The 17,694-nt window shown below is 43.0% G+C and overlaps 1 protein-coding gene across 4 annotated transcripts in view; it reads right to left on the bottom strand.

Moving 5' to 3' along the window:
• Nucleotides 1-17,694, bottom strand: part of MAP3K13 (mitogen-activated protein kinase kinase kinase 13) — an 84,415-nt gene that overhangs the window by 9,678 nt on the left and 57,043 nt on the right. For 3 of the 4 annotated variants that reach the window (XM_010561154.1, XM_010561156.1, XM_010561155.1), the window contains exons 5-12: nt 10,519-10,702; nt 9,830-10,021; nt 8,870-9,028; nt 5,786-5,944; nt 3,994-4,102; nt 2,918-3,027; nt 1,604-1,720; nt 943-1,080 (exon numbers count right to left, since the gene is read on the bottom strand). In XM_010561154.1, the coding sequence (XP_010559456.1) occupies nt 943-1,080; nt 1,604-1,720; nt 2,918-3,027; nt 3,994-4,102; nt 5,786-5,944; nt 8,870-9,028; nt 9,830-10,021; nt 10,519-10,702 (1,168 nt within the window). Of the gene's footprint in view, nt 1-942; nt 1,081-1,603; nt 1,721-2,917; nt 3,028-3,993; nt 4,103-5,785; nt 5,945-8,869; nt 9,029-9,829; nt 10,072-10,518; nt 10,703-17,694 lie in introns of those variants that run through there. The other variant, XM_010561157.1, reaches the window with a different exon arrangement.

Here is a 17,694-nt window from a genome sequence, read left to right as displayed (position 1 = left end):
GGAAGTTACACATTAAACCACAAACTAAGAAATGACATTGGCTCAGAGGCAGGATGAAAAGGCAGCTGTAGCCATAAGCACACTCTACTTCCTAAAATCTACAGGCTTCCCTCCTCTTCAGCTGTTTGACTTCTGCATTTAGTTTCCTTTGATCCTCTCCACTCAATGTTCTTTCTGCTCAGCCCATCATGCTCTACACTCCTTACTTGCTGCTTTTTCCAATATCTTCCACATACTCTCCTTTTTCCGCTCTTATTTTGATGTTCTGCTCCCAAAATAGCTCCCTCCTAAGACCTTGGTGTAGGGCATGTCTCTTACTATGTGCATATACAATGCTCAGCACAACAGGGTCTCAATCTGCTGATGGTTATCAGCCTGCTCATTTCAAAAGCACGTGTAAATATTAATTCAGAAGTGATTATTCACTGTTAATCAGGACTCTTAACTCCCGGAAATCCCAGAAAAGGGAAAAATAAAATAGACAGCTCTTCGGCGGGAGTGGGGGGGGGGGGATATCACTTTCTGAAAGTTAAGCAGAAGAGAAATAGCTGAAAGGACATCATGAATTCCCAAATCTCAAATCCCAATTTAATTCCTCAACAATGAATCCATCCTTCCTGAGGACTGGCTAATTTCCACAATCCCTCACCCTGCTTATTACTGTTCAAGTCAAAGATGATATTTGCTTGGACACACATTAGATACCTCCTGTCAAAGCACCATCACCTGTGAAAAAAATCATATGGACCAAATGGTTTCAGAGAGCTGCCCAGTTAGAAGGGATAATTAAACAATTGTGGTTCTGAGGACCAGACTGGGCCCAAGAGTGAACACCCCTTTGGCTTAGTCCTGTGTTGTCATCAGACTCAAAGGGAAGTAAGCTGCCTCTCAATGAGGATTTACCGCTGGTTCCTGGCACAGAACTAGGTTGTTACTTCTTACCGTTTAGTCTGGCTGCCTGGTTTATGGGAGACCCCTTTCCTCTTCATCAGCTTCTCCACTGTATTGGGGTGGATTATTGGTCTGACTGGGTGGCGTTTGTAAGTCCCAGGGTATTTCTTTTCCACTGCTTGTTCCCTCCTGAAACATTGGGGAAGAAAAAGAAAACCAGATGAGTTCTCTCTTTATCCAACTGCAGCTCTTGCTGGACAGAAACACAGCTCCACTGTGAGCACACTGCGTGCCTGTTTCTCAGCTATGGCTGGGTGCAACACAACATGCTGTTCTGGGAAAGGACATAGTCATTTTCTAAATTCTCTCTGCAGAGATCAGGCAGTTGGAACAGGGCCCTGGTGCACAATCCAGAAACAGTACTGCTTTTTACTTTATAAAGGGGCCAAAGGATCCCAACACCAAATGGGAAAGGCACCTTTCTCCCAGTCAGTCAACACTGGGTAAAGATACGTGCACTAAGTGGTCTGTGGTAATCTACTCTGAAGGGGCCTCTCTCTGCTTGCCAGCTCTTTCTTTACCCTGGAAGTTTGTCAGGGGACACTAAATCTACAAGTACCACTATGCAGTTTAGAAATGAAGCACTGGGTTTTTTCCTCCTGTATGCATATTGCCACATGCATGGCATGCCATTATGCCCAGAGATACATACTTTATGAGCTCCTTCTCACGGACCTCCAGCTGCAGCATAATAGCGCTGAGCTCCATGTATAAGTTATTGGCTCGCTCCAGCTTCCTCTCATAGTGTTCACGGATATCCAATGCATGTCTGAAAAACAGAAGAGTCATTGTTCCACAGTCTGATGTCCATGGACCAAGATAGAAGAATAAGGCAAAGTACAGGTCCTTTAGGAAAAGGCCTTCTAAAAGTCAAATTTGCCAGCTGTATTGCTCCCAGATGGAGCTAACAATGAATAACAATTAAGAGCCTGATACAGCAAAGAATCATGATATAATTCAGAAAGCATTTAACAGTCTTCAAAGACTAGCAATGCTTCTCACTAGAGAAGCTGCAAATGCCTCACATGCAACCACAAGACCTTTGACCAAGCCCTGATCATCCTGTTTCCACAGAGAAGGGGCTAAACCAGCTTCTAAAGAAACAGGGGAAGAAGTAATCTGTTTGTATTTCATAGAAAGCAGTATGTCCCTACAGCTATAGTATAGTTGCAGAAGACATCTTGAACCACAGCTGAAAGATGTGACCATCAAAAGCTCCCTAGGGCTAGGGAACACTCATCAACAACTACATCAAACTGGCTGAACAAGGTTTCCTTTGGTTTCTCAGGTTTGACACAGAACTGCTACTTGCTGGTTTATGTTTCTCTGTCATAACTATATTTGCAAAAAAGAAGATAACACTTTTCTTTCTTAAATAAACATTCTGCTTTCATTTTTAAGTTGGTCTAATGTTCAAAATTAATTTCAGTGGGCTGATAGTGCATTCACTCCCAGTGGGCTGGGAGTGTGTTCACTTCTCTGGAAATAACTAATCCAAAGAAAGTATCAGGGCAGAGAAAGCTCACAGCAAACTGCAAGGTGCCTTTTCCACTGAGATGGATGTACCTGCTTTAGCGCTGTTATCACAAACACCAAAACTCAGGCAGAAATATTCCCTGGTAAACACACAAGCCTTTACCCCTCTTGCCTAGAGCAAACAGTTCAGACTGCCCAAGAGCAGGGACAGTTTCCACCGTTTCTCTATAGCTTTCCCTCAGCCAAGCAGTGCTCAAGGCCTAGGGCATGCCTGTGGGAACTTCAGTTTCTGGACTCACAAGGAATTTAGGCTGCCCAAATTTATGCCAGCAGGAATACTGAGTCCTCAGTACAAGAGTAGCATGAAAACAGTCAGGGGCTGGAGCACGTGCCCTGTGAAGAGAAGCTGAGGGAGCTGGGTTCGTTTAACTAGAAAAGAGAAGGCTAGCTGGGAAAAGTAAGCAGTAAACAGAAAAGACTGTCAACAGACCTCAGCTCTTCTCTTCGACGACGAATCAATTCTTCATCTAGCCGGTGGATACAAGTTCCTTCACTTTTAATTTTCTCAAAATGTTTCTTCACTTCTTCTCTCCATTCAGCCTAGAGAAGCAATTTACTTTCAGGTATTTACAAAGGATTGGGACGCCTGGTTGCACCAAAGAAAAACTCTTGGGCAACGTTCTTTGTGTCCGTAGAAAATTACAGGTTTGGGTTGAAAATGTGTTTCTGTTAGCTAAATTATTTTGGGTAACAACATTGCAGCATGTTTAGTTTCAGCATTTTCAAATGGTATTTCCAATTTTGTGCTGCAATTAGATCACTTAAAACATATCTGCATTTTCTAAAAAATATTTTTAAAAATTCCTAAAGCTCTTTTCATCCTAAGACATTTTCTTCCCTTTTAGCATTTAAAATAAACAGAAAGGCTAATGATTTGGAAACCTATATTCTTGACAATGATGACTGTCACTAGGGTGATACTAATTCTATTTGCCCCTTGAAGCCCTGCTTCTTGCAGCTTTAATAAACACACCTGCTTCCTCACATACACCCCAACACTGTATAGATCCTCTGGAGGCAAGGTTTCATTCTCATTCCCTTCTTGGGAGCAGACAATAGCTCACTGGGTAAGACTCAGAGGAATCTCTAAAAACATACTTTTAGATCTTCCCTGAAGGTCCCAGAGTCCCTTTACTGCCCTGTAACAGCTCTTTGTTCCACTGGCTGCCCTGCTCATCTTCACTATAAATGCAATGGTTCCACTCTTAGCAGTCTTGTGGTCTCCTGTACAACAGCACTGGGAGAATAGCTGGGAGCAGAACATCTGAAGTCAGTAGTCTCAGGGAGAAGTGAATGAGACAACATCGAGTTTCTGACTAAAGATGGCAGATGTCTCAGTTTGTGAAAGCTTGGGTAAAAGATTTTAAAACACCCATTAGTTTGCTTCTCCCCAGGAATCAAACTGAAATCATGGATCTCGTCTTTTGCTGTACTCAGTGCAGACTCTGAAATCAGATCCTTGGAGCTAACTCTAGTACTCATGGGCTACAGCCATTCTCCAGTTACCTGTGATTTGAAATAGGTTTCCTGAGGAGTAGCCAGCACATCAGCAGATGCAATATCCAGGTGCATCAGTGTCTGCCGGAAGGAGGGACGATTCCGGGGCTTGCTCTGCCTGGAGCAAAACAGACAAATACCCAAGCGTGAGATGAAGTCAATACTGCTACCTTCTCCTGCCCTTCTGAAAGGGTTTCTCAATAGAACATGTTCTCTGAATCGTGTAGCTGACAGATTAGAGCAAAGGAGCTTTTCTGATTTTCTCTTTTGCTGAATATGAGTTTATTGGGCTAGAGTTGTTTTGTATTCAGTTTTTGGTTTGTGATGATCTATTCTGAAGAAACAAAGAGAGATGAAAACCATTTAAAATAGGAAAATGTGATTACAAAGTGAAGGATAGGATACAAACTGACACTGTTCCTAACTTGTTTGTCAAGAAGAAACAGATCTCAGTATATTATCCCATTTATTTCCAAGTTTTGTAATGGGAATACTCAATCTAGTAGAAATGACAATTTACATTCAACAAAACAGGGAGTCTATAAACACCAGATGTATTCATGTTGCCATATAGTACATGCCTGACCCTACACAGTATTGTAATGCACTGAACTTCTCTTTAAGATCACATTCAAGTACAAAACCATTTGTATCTTTGAGAAACGAGACCAGCACTCGAGCTTCAGGACTGAACCCACCAGACTTGCTGAATGGATTCAGTGCTCAGGACAAGAAACAGCTTCTTCAGCCTACAAACCCTACAAACCTCCCCTACAAACCACCTACTTCCACTAGGTGGGGATACAAGCGTATGTACTCGGTGTTCAGAGCTCCACACACTGCTTCCTGACTTGTGCAGCCCCGCGTAGAGGCACAGCCAGGCAGAGCACGCCTCAGCACAGATCACTGCAACAGCACGACCTGCTGCAGCTCAGGGTCAGGGGGGTAAACAGCCACTTGAAAAGATCCGTAGATGCTCTGGCCTGTTTTTGGCTTTCTGCCATTGAGAGGATGGCTGGTAAAACTCATGGAGTGGGAAAACACTGGAAGACCACTTACATTCTGTGTCAAAATGCAATTACAAAGACAAAAGCATTAATGCATAACCAAAGACAAAGAATTTCAACTCTAATTTGGCATATGGAGGAAACTGAAAGCATTTTCCATACCTATACCTGTAAAATCCTGGTTTCATCCAGAAAGCTCCAATTTCTCTTTGTCCAGTTCAAAAGCCAGTCACTTACAAAGGGGTTTCAGAGTGAAAAATTGTTTCCTTTCACTCTGGAGCCAGCCTCAAGAAATTTTACTCCTACTTTCCTTCCAGCTCCTTTTCTCTTCCCACAGAGCTACAACAAAGCAACCACCTCTGTGAAGGCTACTGAAGATGACTTTGATGCTGCCTGCTCCTGATTCACACTGGACAGGCAACTCACAGGTAACTGTCACCCTGCTAGGGCTCCTATCAAGCTCTACTCCCCGACTTCTCTCCTGTTCAACTCCTTCCCCCTCACTACCCCGTCTCAACAGTGTCTGCCTGCTCCCTCCCCTGCCCCATCCACCCAGCAAACCAGATAGGTCTCTTCCTACTTCCTCTAAGCTCCAAATGTCTTTCTGGGGCCCGAGCCTGCTGCCACAAGGAAGCAGAATCCAAAATGCTAAAACTTACCACCCTCATGACAAGTGTGAGAGTATTTAAGAGCCCTCTGCTCTGGGCTCAACAGTCCCACCCTGACTCTGGTTTTACTGGGAGTCTGGCAAGAGCTGAGAGCCAGCCCTAGGTTTGTGCAGTTCAGGCTCTTACCAGGTCTGCTTCATGAGGATTTTGAAGCCATCTGGGCAGGTGGAAGGGACAGGAAGGTGCAGGCTGTTACTGCCCACTCCCCAAATGATGGCTGAAGAGTCCACGTCCTTGTAGGGAATCTCTCCTGTAAGCAGCTCCCACAAAACTACCCCAAATGACCTGATGAAGAAATAAACCAGGATAAAAGCTTCTGTGTGAATTCAATTTAACAGAAACATCTGGAGCTTGAAAAAAACAGTTTGGCAAAACAGGGAAATAGGCATGTCTGATCTGAAATCGCAAGTAGGTGCAACAGCGTTTATGTACTAATTTTTAACCAAGAGTAGCTATTTCACACACCAGGTAACTCTTCCTCCTCTGCCCCAGCACTGGGCTGAACACCAAACCACACTGGTTTTCACTCACTCTCTCCTATTTCTTTGTGAGATTTTAAAAATCCTGAAAGTACACTTTCTGTAACTAAATCTTACTCCTGTGAAATGAGAAGGAAAGTTAGCTTTTCTGAGATAGACTTTTGACTGTTCTTATTGGTAAGAACACGTCATCTACTACTGGACAGATAGAACTGGTGTCTTACAGAGACAACACAACAAAGGTTTTGTGGGGGTTTTTACATTGCATTTAACTTTTTTTCCCCCTAGCCAAAAGCTCCCTCTGCTGTTATGTGTACTACTAGGTAAGAGTTTCATAGGTTTGAGACTCAGCGCTACAACTACTGCAACACAGAAATTAAGAAACAAACGCAACATGCCTAAGTGTCAGTATCAAAAGCACATGCAGTCTCATCTGATACTTCTTTTGTGCTGAAGAAAGGAAGGATAAAGAAAAAATTAAGAGAACTCTGCCTGGAAAAGAACCTCCTATTACAAGAACTGAAAAATAAAGGTAAGAAAACTCACTTTGCATTTCTTCCTTAATGAAATGATCAGTAAGGACCAAAACCTTAATTTATAACAGCAAACAGTTATTTGTTTTATTTACAATCTTCACCCAATAAAACACCAAAGAAATATCAAACCAGTCAATACAGAGGTAAACAAAATGCTGCTGAGAACCAACACCACTCTTACTGTACATTAACAACCAGGCTGCGATATGAGGTGAGGTACAACCATCTCAATTACAAACCCAGATGTATCACCTTACTTGCATGCCCCATCCATCTGTGGGACACCAACCCTGCCAAGTTTGCTGGCAAGTCAAACCAGGTGAAAAGTGAGAAGCGTGGTTTTGGCTTGTACTAATATCAAGTTGCTTTTATTAAGTACAGAAGAACATCTAAGGGACAAACTGCCTGGGTCTGAACAACCATCAGTCAGGAAACAGAACTTCATGTGAAAAATGTTGCACTTTCAAAGCCCATTGGCTTCAAATCATGTGGGGGAAAAAAAACCCAAAAACCAAAACAAGCACAATTTGAATATTTTTTTCCCTCAAAATTTTTTTCCGTGGGCTGCAGGAAAGCAGGGATCCAGGTAGTTGGACAAACTACCAGGAAACCCCATCTGGTTTCAGCTTTGTTATGATTAAGAACTGACAAGGGATTTTCAAGACTCCTGATTAATAAGATTATAGATTTTTTTTTTTTTTTTAAGCATGCTGTTAAAGATGAGAGAGAGCAGACATATAAGCAGCTTAGGAACTGTTCTCATTTGTTGCCAGCATTCATGAACACCGCTTTTACTCATATTGGGGGAGGAATGGATGTCAAGGAGGAGTTTGAGCAATCACCACTGCAGCGGACTCGAAAGAAACTTGCACCAAAGAGCAACATCATTAAATCACTGAGTAAAGGAATAAAGCTGTGCCCATGCTCCTCAGCAGAGTCAGCAGTTGATTTTTATTGGACATGATGCCCCACACAATATTTCTGAACATAAGCCACTCTAAAGGACAGAAAGCTGAGAGTGGAAATCCAGCACTATTCCTCCTCATGAACCTGTGATTCAAAGAGAGGAGCACAGAAGACGAATGGTGAGTGTATTTTCTTTCCAAAACAACCCAAGAGTTTCTCCTAGACGAGCTGGCTATGCTATGGCCTGCTACATCTACATGAAATGAACACACAAAACACTGTGGGCACAAGAAGAGCTGTATACCACAGATTACAAGACTTTCCCTTTCCCTACAGGAAATCTTGACTTAAAGTCATGACCCAGCTTCAAGCTAAAACACCAGCAGCAGGCTGCTGCCTGCCTCAACTTGTACTCTGAACCACCCGTGGCTTTGACCTGCAGCTTCATGCTGTGTAAGGGAGGTGACAGCATTTGAAGCTGAAAAACCACAAGAAGGAAAATCCATCCTGGCTGTAAAGCAGGGAGAAGGGCGTTTGTCCTGGCTACTGACATTTAATATGCAGAAATAACAAGGCAGAAACAGAGATGCAGTTCCCTTGAGAACCCTGAAACCTGTGAAGAGGCATCCCAAAGGAGCTCCAAAGCCAACAGTACGGAGATCTGAACCTTTCCTTGTGTTCCTTTGGACACAGAATACATTTCACATGGGATGGAAACGGGTGTTCAAAACTCTTACAATGTACCCTGTTTTCCTCCCTCTTGGATCCAGGCTTAGACTCACTGGAGCTGTACGTGTAACAGCCAAGCCCAGTGTGCAGAAATCAAAAGGTGGTCAGACCCTTCAAGGCAGCAGAGTAGGGGCCTCCCTACAGCTCAAGTGTGGCCCTGAAAGAGGGTAGAAAGCAAGTGAAAAATACCCTGGCTGCAGAAGTTGCTGAGGCAGCCCTGAGCACCAGGAGTGGAAGAAAGCTCTAGCCTGACTAATGACACAGGGAAGAAAAGTTGCATTTGCTTACTGCAAGACACAAGATAGTCTGCACTGAGTCTTATTAGGTACCTTCAGATCTCAACACCCAGCTTTTGCGCATGTATGTCATTTCTCTTTCCGTTATAGCCCATGGTTCAGTAACAAAGTTCAGGGCACTCAGCAGATGGAGAAAGGGATAGTCCACCACAGAGCAAACTATACCCATGCTTAGGATGAGAAAAGAGTGCTGAATATGTAAAGTGCCGGGAAACCAAGTGGCTAAACAGAAGGTAAAGATACTTAAACATTAATACTACTCACCAGATATCCACCTTTTCAGAGACAGGCTCATTGCGTATCACCTCTGGGGCCATCCAAGCCACAGTTCCCGCAAAAGACATTTTGGTACTTTTATCACTGAGTTCTTTAGATGTACCAAAATCTGAAATTTTTACTGCATCTGTATGTGTAACTAAAACGCTGGAGGAAAAAAAAAAAAAAGAAATCAGCATTTTGCAATTTTTCTTGTACCACAACAGCCGCTGGGAGTAAATTCCTTCTTAATCAACACGAGCAGTTGATGAGGCCATGCTGTTCACAATTGCAGTACAAGAAAAAAGATTATGCATTTTCACCAATGAAGGCACTCACTTTCTTTGGGGTGGTTGTGCTTTGTGCCTCAAATGCATTTCTAAATGCTGAAAGTCAAAAATCAATGTTGATAAAACTGCAGATTAACAAGTCACTGAAGATTCACTATATCTGGGGACATTTCAAAATTTTAGTAAAGCTGTACCTTAAACTGCACTGTAAACCATCTAAAGGTATTATCTTAACACAGTCATATCACAGGCTAAAGAAGTGATAAACATCTAGGGAATAACAATATAAGCAGCCAGATAGTTTTAGTCAGAAAGCAACAGAGCAATGAGAAAGATGCATTCCAGAAAACCAAAGAAATAACAAAAAAACAAATAAGAAAAATAAAAAAGCAGAAGGCAACAGAATATCCCACTTTCAAAAAGGGCCAGACACCATCAGACCATTAGAAATACTTCCTTACTGCTATTTATCATGTAAGATACTGGTAAAATTTCCAAGTCTTGTTAAATCGCAGCACAGGAGGGAGTGCCAACAAGTTTCATTAGTTTCACTCTCATTAGTTTTGAGTCGACATAGAAAAAAAAATAACGGGGCTTTTGACCTAACTTTAAACTATTCCTCAAGAAAAAAAAAAAAGACAACCACAACTGGGGGATGCTTAAGCAGCTAGAGACTCACTTTGGTGACTTGAGGTCTCGATGGATGATTTTGTGAAGGTGCAGATAATTCATCCCACTTGCAATCCCCGTGGACCAATCCACAAGCAGCCGAGGGGTGACTTTCCGCCCTGCTCGCAGGACTTCGTAGAGCTGTCCATGTGCACAGTACTCCATGATAATACAGTAGCATGGGGCTTGAGTGCAAACTCCCCTGTCAAAGAAAACACACAACTAGTGAGGATCAGTGAAGTAAAAGTCCCAGAGCAACTCTCAAAGGCGGCAATCAAGGGGCAGGAGAATAACCTGTTTACTCTGCCTGGGCAAGCCTCTGCTAATACCACCTTACTGAACAGGAAGGGGAATGTTTCCTACATGCTTCGCACAGGAGGAACCTCACTGATGACAGGGGTGGGTTTCCTTCAACTTCCACACCTGCAGATCTGTAGGGTTCACAGTATGCATTTTGTGAGCCTGCATGCAAAGTGCAGCACTGGGTGGGAATCGTGTCCATAGTTGTTTGGGGGTTTGGGGGTTTTTTGTTGGGTTATTTTTTTCCACAAGAATGTGTGACAATTTGAGAGGAAGAATGACCACCCATTTTGTCCTACAGACAGCTTAGTTCCTGGATTTTAAAAACTTGGCCAGGGTACATAAGTGAATGGATCTTTCCTGGATAAAGGTATGTTTCTAACAAGTTTCACAACCTACTTGAACGCAATGATGTTAGGATGTTTGAGTTTCCGCAAGTGCTTGATATCTGTTTCGTTCTGATCTCTCACTTTCTTGATGGCCACCTCCTCCGCCCGGAATTTGCCCAGGAAAACAGCTCCCTGTGCACCGCTGCCTAGCCACTGCAGCTCCGAGATCTCCTCAAATGGGACCTCCCAGGTATCTAGGCACAGGCAAGCAAAGAGGATAACGTAAAAGATCAAGACCACAAAAATGTTCTGCTATAAGATCACACCACGACAGTACCTGCCATCTGCCTTGCTAAATCTCAAGGTGGACTTTTCTGGAGGTAGTAGGTGGCGCCTTCTCCTGGTACAGGCACAGCTGAGGCACACACTGCACAAGCTCAGCCCCAGCATCCCTTTCATCCAGCTCCTCTCCCCAGTTACAGTTGCCTCCAGCCTGTTCCATCCCATCCTCCCAGCTGCTTTTTCAACAGAGCTCACCACCACTGCTAACCACTCGAGTAAGCCGCTTCGACTTTGCAGCTGCTTCACAGGTATATATTTAACATATGTCCTGGTTTCAGCTGGGATGTAGTTAACTGTCTTCCTAGTAGCTGGTACAGTGCTATGTTTTGAGTTCAGTATGTGAAGAATGTTGATAACACTGATGTTTTCAGTTGTTGCTCAGTAGTGTTTAGACTAAAGTCAAGGATTTTTCAGCTTCTCGTGCCCAGCCAGGGGACCTGACCCAAACTGGCCAACAGTGTATTCCATACCATGTGACGTCCCATCTAGTATAGGAACTGGGAAGTGGGGGCAGGGAATCGCCGCTCGGGGACTAGCTGGGTGTCGGTCAGCGAGTGGTGAGCAATTGCCCTGCGCATCATTTGTACATTCCAATCCTTTTATTACTACTGTTGTCATTTTATTAGTGTTATCATTATTAGTTTCTTCTTTTCTGTTCTATTAAACCGTTCTTATCTCAACCCAGGAGTTTTACTTCTTTTCCTGATTTTCTCCCCCATCCCACTGGATGGGGGGGGAGTGAGCGAGTGGCTGCGTGGTGCTTAGTTGCTGGCTGGGGTTAAACCACGACAACATATCAGGGACACTGGATTGGCAATTTAGGGAGGTGGTCCTCTACTCCAAAACTGAACAATGATGGTATCTCTCATAAGGTACATGACCCCATTGACAAGCATGGATGAGAAGAAACATTTAACATTGACAACTGACAAAAAAAAACCATTGAGGGTTTTTTCCCCCTGAAACAGGGAAAAAATAGGAAATAAAAGGGAAAGTCAGAAACGGCAGGTTGTAAAACACAGACCACCAAGTTACCCAGCCCAAAGCACATTAACAACCACCAGTCACAGAAACAGGTCTTTCCCACATCAATATTGTGTGTATCAGTGTCAAATAGGCAAAAAAATCTTAAGGGATTCCTCCTCTTAGGTACCCACATGCATCTTGTAGGGATACTGCCAGAGTGGTCCAGTAACACTGTATAAACTGTTTCAAGAGAGTTGTACCCATCAGAACAGAAAGCCTTGCTATCTGTGAGTCACCTTGAAATTACCTTAACATCCCACAAACAACAAGATAAATGGCAGGCAATAATTTATTTACTGTAACTCAATAAATATTTAAGTTTAGAGAATAAATTATTTAGCAGCAAAAACAACAAGTAACCCACTGATTTCTGAAATAAAAGGAAGTCACACCTGTACAGACCCCTGTTTCAGATCACTACAAAGATGTGTCTTCTTGTTTCATCCAGTCTCCAAGCCATTGGGGTGTTCCCAGGGCTGCAACTGGGATTATGCAAAAGTGCCCATTTTAGATACTGTCATCACCAAAGGGAAACTTATATACCCAAACTGTCTCTGGACTGATCCTGATTCAAATCCTTCCATCAAATCATTCCTGTGATTGTCAGACACTAGCAGGATGTGTCCTGCTGAATGAGTGCTCTCCAGGCATGGCCAACGAAAGCCATCTCCCATCTGGAGCCAGACCCCAGTGCTCATTCTGCTCACTGAACTAGAAGAAAAACCATTGTTAATATACAGCAAAAACTTCCTTTGACTTGGCAGGGCAAAGTTCAATCCTCAGCACAAGTTTCTTCACAGACACAAGTCTATTTCTCATACTGATATATCCACTTGCAACCTTATGTTATACAAAAATATTAGGACAGCGCATGCAGCTCTCAAGTGAAATGCATTATAATGAAGCATCCCCAGTAACCATGGATTTGCTGCAGATAATCCCTATCCTCAGTTTTCAAGAATGCTATGACACTGTGAAGGTGATAGTGCCTACCAGCAAATGTGTCCTTTGGTATTGAAGCAAGAAAATGCCTGTCCATGTAAGAACCTAACAGAAACTGATGCATGAAACATGCTGTGACCACTATCTTGACCACAGGACATTCAAGTATTTTAAAATAATGAGCGTTCTTCTTCACCAAACAACTCGAGCAATTTCTTGCCACAATAGTTATAACTGGTATTTAATTCTTTAGACATTTAGACATTAAAAGACAGTTCTTTAAATAAGGGAAATAAAAGAAAATAAGGAAATTCATAAATAAATTGAGAAGATCTATATTTCTATTTAATTCACAAATGCATTGCTTCTAAACAAGGTGGCAAATACAGTTGACTTTTGTGTTTGTTGGTGAACAGCACTTTTACATGGGCAACATTGAAACTATTCCGTTGTACTGAAATAGCTGTTTCTTTACATGTGAGAAGACTGCCTTTCCTGTACAAGGCACGCAACATTGCCATTTCCCTGAAGCACACGAAGTTTATGAACAGTAATGGGTAACTATATTGCTATCACCTAGGAGGCCTAATTTGCTCTTAATACTACCTATTAACCTCCACAACAGCAAAGGCAGAGAGAGATTGTAAACAAAGTAAGCAAAAGTTCATGTGCTTCCTCCTGCAAAGTCACCTCATGTTTATTTGGCAATATATATCCTTTCCCATATCCCACTTGCACCCTGATCATCAAGGGCACGATTTAGGAAAGAGATTTCAGTGTAGCAACAATCAGTGAAACATCCCACATCTTTCGGAATTTCAGGAAGAGTCAAACCATATGTAACGTATAATGCAACAGTAAGGCAAAAATAAATAAAAAACCCTTTCACTGTACAGGAGCATGTTAATACATTTTGAGACAGTCAGCATCAGCAATTCATTTGGCTACCAAGCACTGAAAAGCTCCCCAAAGAAAGTGATGCTGGTAGAGAAAAGCACTGGACTACATTCAGTTGAAAACCAGGATTTGTTAGCATTAGTGGGGCAAACCTGCATTTTCTACTACAACCCAAACCCACCAATTGAAAAATACATTTAAATTACCCTGTGTATGTGCTCCCTGTGGGTCCTGGGACCACCCTCAAGGACAACAAGCTGACAAGGGTCAGGATTACAAAGTTAGTCTTACCAGTTCTGCAGAGGGGCAATGGGCAAGGCTGGAAAAGAGAGGACTCAACACACCACCAGCTGAATACAGCTTAAAGTTGAGACCATGCACATCATCTGGACAGTAGGTTATAAAGCTCTCCCCAGTGCCTGTGCAGACCCATCCTCCACAGCCACAATACCTTGAAGCAAAGAATGGTGAATGACGGCTGCCCCAGCTACGGCACATCTACACAGCAGGAACAATGAAAAACACAGCATGCAAGAGGTGATGCCGAGATCTCTGTCGTCTCAACCAACAACTTGAAACAGAAAAGGACTTGCATAAACCAGCTGCAAGAACTTGGGGGCATGGCTATGATGACTAACTGTAGTTAAGTCAAAGTGCCTGTCCAGAAGAGTAACACCTCAGACGATCAGCAGGGTGGCTAGGAAACACATCTGGACACACCGATCAAGATTAGACTGTCCTGTCAGCCTTGTTCAAAAAGTCCACTAACATTGCTTGGTTAAATACCCTTTGAGATTGTCCAGACTTCACGGCTTGCTACAGCTCTCCTAGCATTCCCTCTCCTCCAGCAGAAGAGAGATGAGGATATCTCCTACCAGGATGGAGCTGTTTTTATTCCAGACTCTTCTGGGCCTAAAGAAACCTGTGGGATACTTCCCCTAAATAAATTAAAGTGTAATAGCAGCAGGAATTACGCAAAAGGTTGTGTTTCTAAGGTGATTAAGAACCATTTGAGTAGAATGATGGGAATCTGTTTCCCATGGGGAAGAAATGCAGGAGCAGCCTGAGCCATTGAGTCAATCTATTTGAAGCAAATTTTTGCCATTTGCCAGCGCTGGCTGCTTGCCAGCATTGGCATTATGACAAGAAACATCTCTGGTTTACAAAAAAAAACCCAACACAAGCACACTTTGTAAAGCACCTTGCTCTCCAGGTTTACACAAAAATGCACACGATGACAGGAAACATGTAACTTGTGAAAGGGAAGGTGAAAGCAACTCCTGAAGACAGATTCTTAATCCAAAGGAAATGGCTTGGAAGTCTAATGAGTTTGTAGAAAACACAAACAAGTCTTACTATAAAGTGCTAGAGTCCCAACAATCCAAATCAAATGACTGGTAGATGCAAATTAAAGAACTAAGTACATCTCCCTGAAAGCACTCACCAACAGCCTTTAGAAATCAGGGTAAACAACTGGAAAAACATAGTCAGGAGTGATTCTATGTGTCAAACCCAAAATTCTTAAGCCTCAGATAATCAACTGGCAGCCACTGAGCCAACACACTCCGTGCAGAAATGACTACTCACCAAGCAGGTAGAGCATTTAACAGCAGCAATTGGCACTGCTTAGTCAACCAGCAGACCACACTGCAGCAACTTTGAGCTGACCAAAGCTCTGCTCAGTGTGGGTCCTCAAGGGTAGCACAGAAACACATTCCTCTTGATGACCATCTCAGATGCTGAGAAGGACACTCAAGGAGTAATTTCAACAAGAAGATAACGTGGAATCATGTAAAAGTTGTTCTTATTTTCTCTCCCATTCACCAAGTCATGAGCCAAGCCTTTGCAGGCAACATGAACTCAAGTATCAGACATTTGCAACGGGCATGATACCTGTTTATGTTTTACAACTTGCAACCACACCACAATGCCACCACCATGTCCTAGAGTCTGGACCTGTAGGAGATCCAAAGCCGGCAAGCAGGGATGCCGGTGAGCAGCAAAAAGTACTAGGCAGCATCTACAGACAACATTAAGTCCACTGTGGCTGCAGGTCCAAACTGGACTCCTACACCAGTAGTTGATTCAGCCCAACACAAAGGATTGCTCCTGGATCAGGCTTAAAGTAGTTGTTTCATCAAGAGGGGGGAAAAAAAAAAAATAATCACCTGCACAGATCTATGGCACCAGCCCAAAGCTGTAAATAACCTCCCAGGGGAATGAAAGGCCACTGCAAGCCTCTCTTTACTGCTGGAAGGGCCAGAGACATTTCCTCAGCCTGTCTTCTCCAAATGCATAACACCTGCACAAACACAACTCTTGCATCCTCTGCGCTCTTGCTAAAAGACAGCAAAAATAAAAGCAATCACATACATCCGTTACTAAACTGCTGGCTTGTATGTAGCTGATGAAATGCACACACAGAAGATTTTCTGGTGGCAAGAAGTAAGAATGAGACCATCTGGAAAACGGAACATGAATATTCTGATAAAATCCTCAAGTTTTAGCACAGAAGCAGTTTAAAAAGGTTTATCCTTGGATAATAGAAGAGTACTACTACCATCAGAGATCTGTCCAACTGATCAGCTCCAGAGGAAAAAAAAAAATTAAAAAAAAAAATCTTCTTTTCACTCTCGTTTATGATGGTGAAGACATTGAAAATGCAGCTAAACCACACAGACCACATAGAGCATATCCCAATTAATCTTCTGCCTTACCACATCTGTAGTCATTTCAAAATTGCCCTTTTAGGAAGTGCTACATGCCAACAGTAAACTGCAAAGCATCCATGAATCTAGGGCTCTGAACGTGCTCATGACACTGAGAACAGCAAGGTACTTCTGTGCGTACGAAGAGGAGCTCTATGTGCACCCTCCAAACACAACAACGCTCTCAGCTGCTCATTGTCATTAGTTAGCACTTCCAACTTTTTTATTAGTGACTTTCATACAAAAGAAAGTGTCCCCTGTGGGCCATCAAAGCAAATACTAAACTGTGGTCTCCAATGCATCTGCTTTCCTAATTATATATTAAATATGATCTCTTCACCTCACAGGTAGCTTTTCTGAAGCTACACACCGAGCTTACAGGCACACGCAAGCATGTGACAGCTCAGCAGCTCTCGGTGATGAGAGAAGTCTGATTTGGTGAGATAGCGCTTGTACGGGATAGTCACAGATTTACTGGAAGCAGCTGATGTAATTCTGCATCTATGTCCTTTCCTTGGAAAGTTTCGGCTTCACTTAAAAACATTGAGCATCCAAACCAAAGAAGTGTAACACAGACATACTGACACTATTCCTTCTTTGAATGTTATCCAACTGCTCTGAAGCTCATTTTCCTTCAAAAGGGAGGCTCCTCAGCCAGACACAATCTCTTCCAAAACTTGCCGCATCCAACTCCACATATTGGGCAATCGCCCCAATAATGTTAATTCCCCAAGGAATTTTCAGTCACCTTTTTTATTTATAGACTCAACCATGTGTGACATACTGAGTTTACAACATTGTCCTGGTTTCAGCTGGGATAGTTAACTGTCTTCCTAGTAGCAGGTATGGTGCTATGTTTTGAGTTCAGTATGCGAAGAATGTTGATAACACTGATGTTTCCAGTTGTTGCTAAGTAGTGTTTAGGCTAAAGTCAAGGATTTTTCAGCTTCTCATGCCCAGCCAGTGAGAAAGCTGGAGGGGCACAAGAAGTTGGCACAGGACACAGCCAGGGCAGCTGACCCAAACTGGCCAATGGTGTACTCCACACCATGGGACGTCACATCTAGTTTAGGAACTGGGTGGGGGCAGGGGATCGCCACTCGGGGGCTAGCTGGGTGTCGATCGGCGGGTGGTGAGCAATTGCACTGCGCATCATTTGTACATTCCAATCCTTTTACTATTGCTGTTGTCATTTTATTAGTGTTATCATTATAATTATTAGTTTCTTCTTTTCTGTTCTATTAAACTGTTCTTATCTCAACCCAGGAGTTTTACTTCTTTTTCCGACTTTCTTCCCCATCCCACTGGGGGGGGGGGGGGGGGAGGGGGGG

This window comes from Haliaeetus leucocephalus, unplaced genomic scaffold (assembly GCF_000737465.1).
Source record: "Haliaeetus leucocephalus isolate CR32 unplaced genomic scaffold, Haliaeetus_leucocephalus-4.0 Scaffold143, whole genome shotgun sequence".
Classification (NCBI taxonomy): Eukaryota; Metazoa; Chordata; class Aves; order Accipitriformes; family Accipitridae; genus Haliaeetus; species Haliaeetus leucocephalus.
The sequence above is the reverse complement of the archived record's forward strand: the minus strand, read 5'-3'. Positions and strand labels throughout refer to the sequence as shown.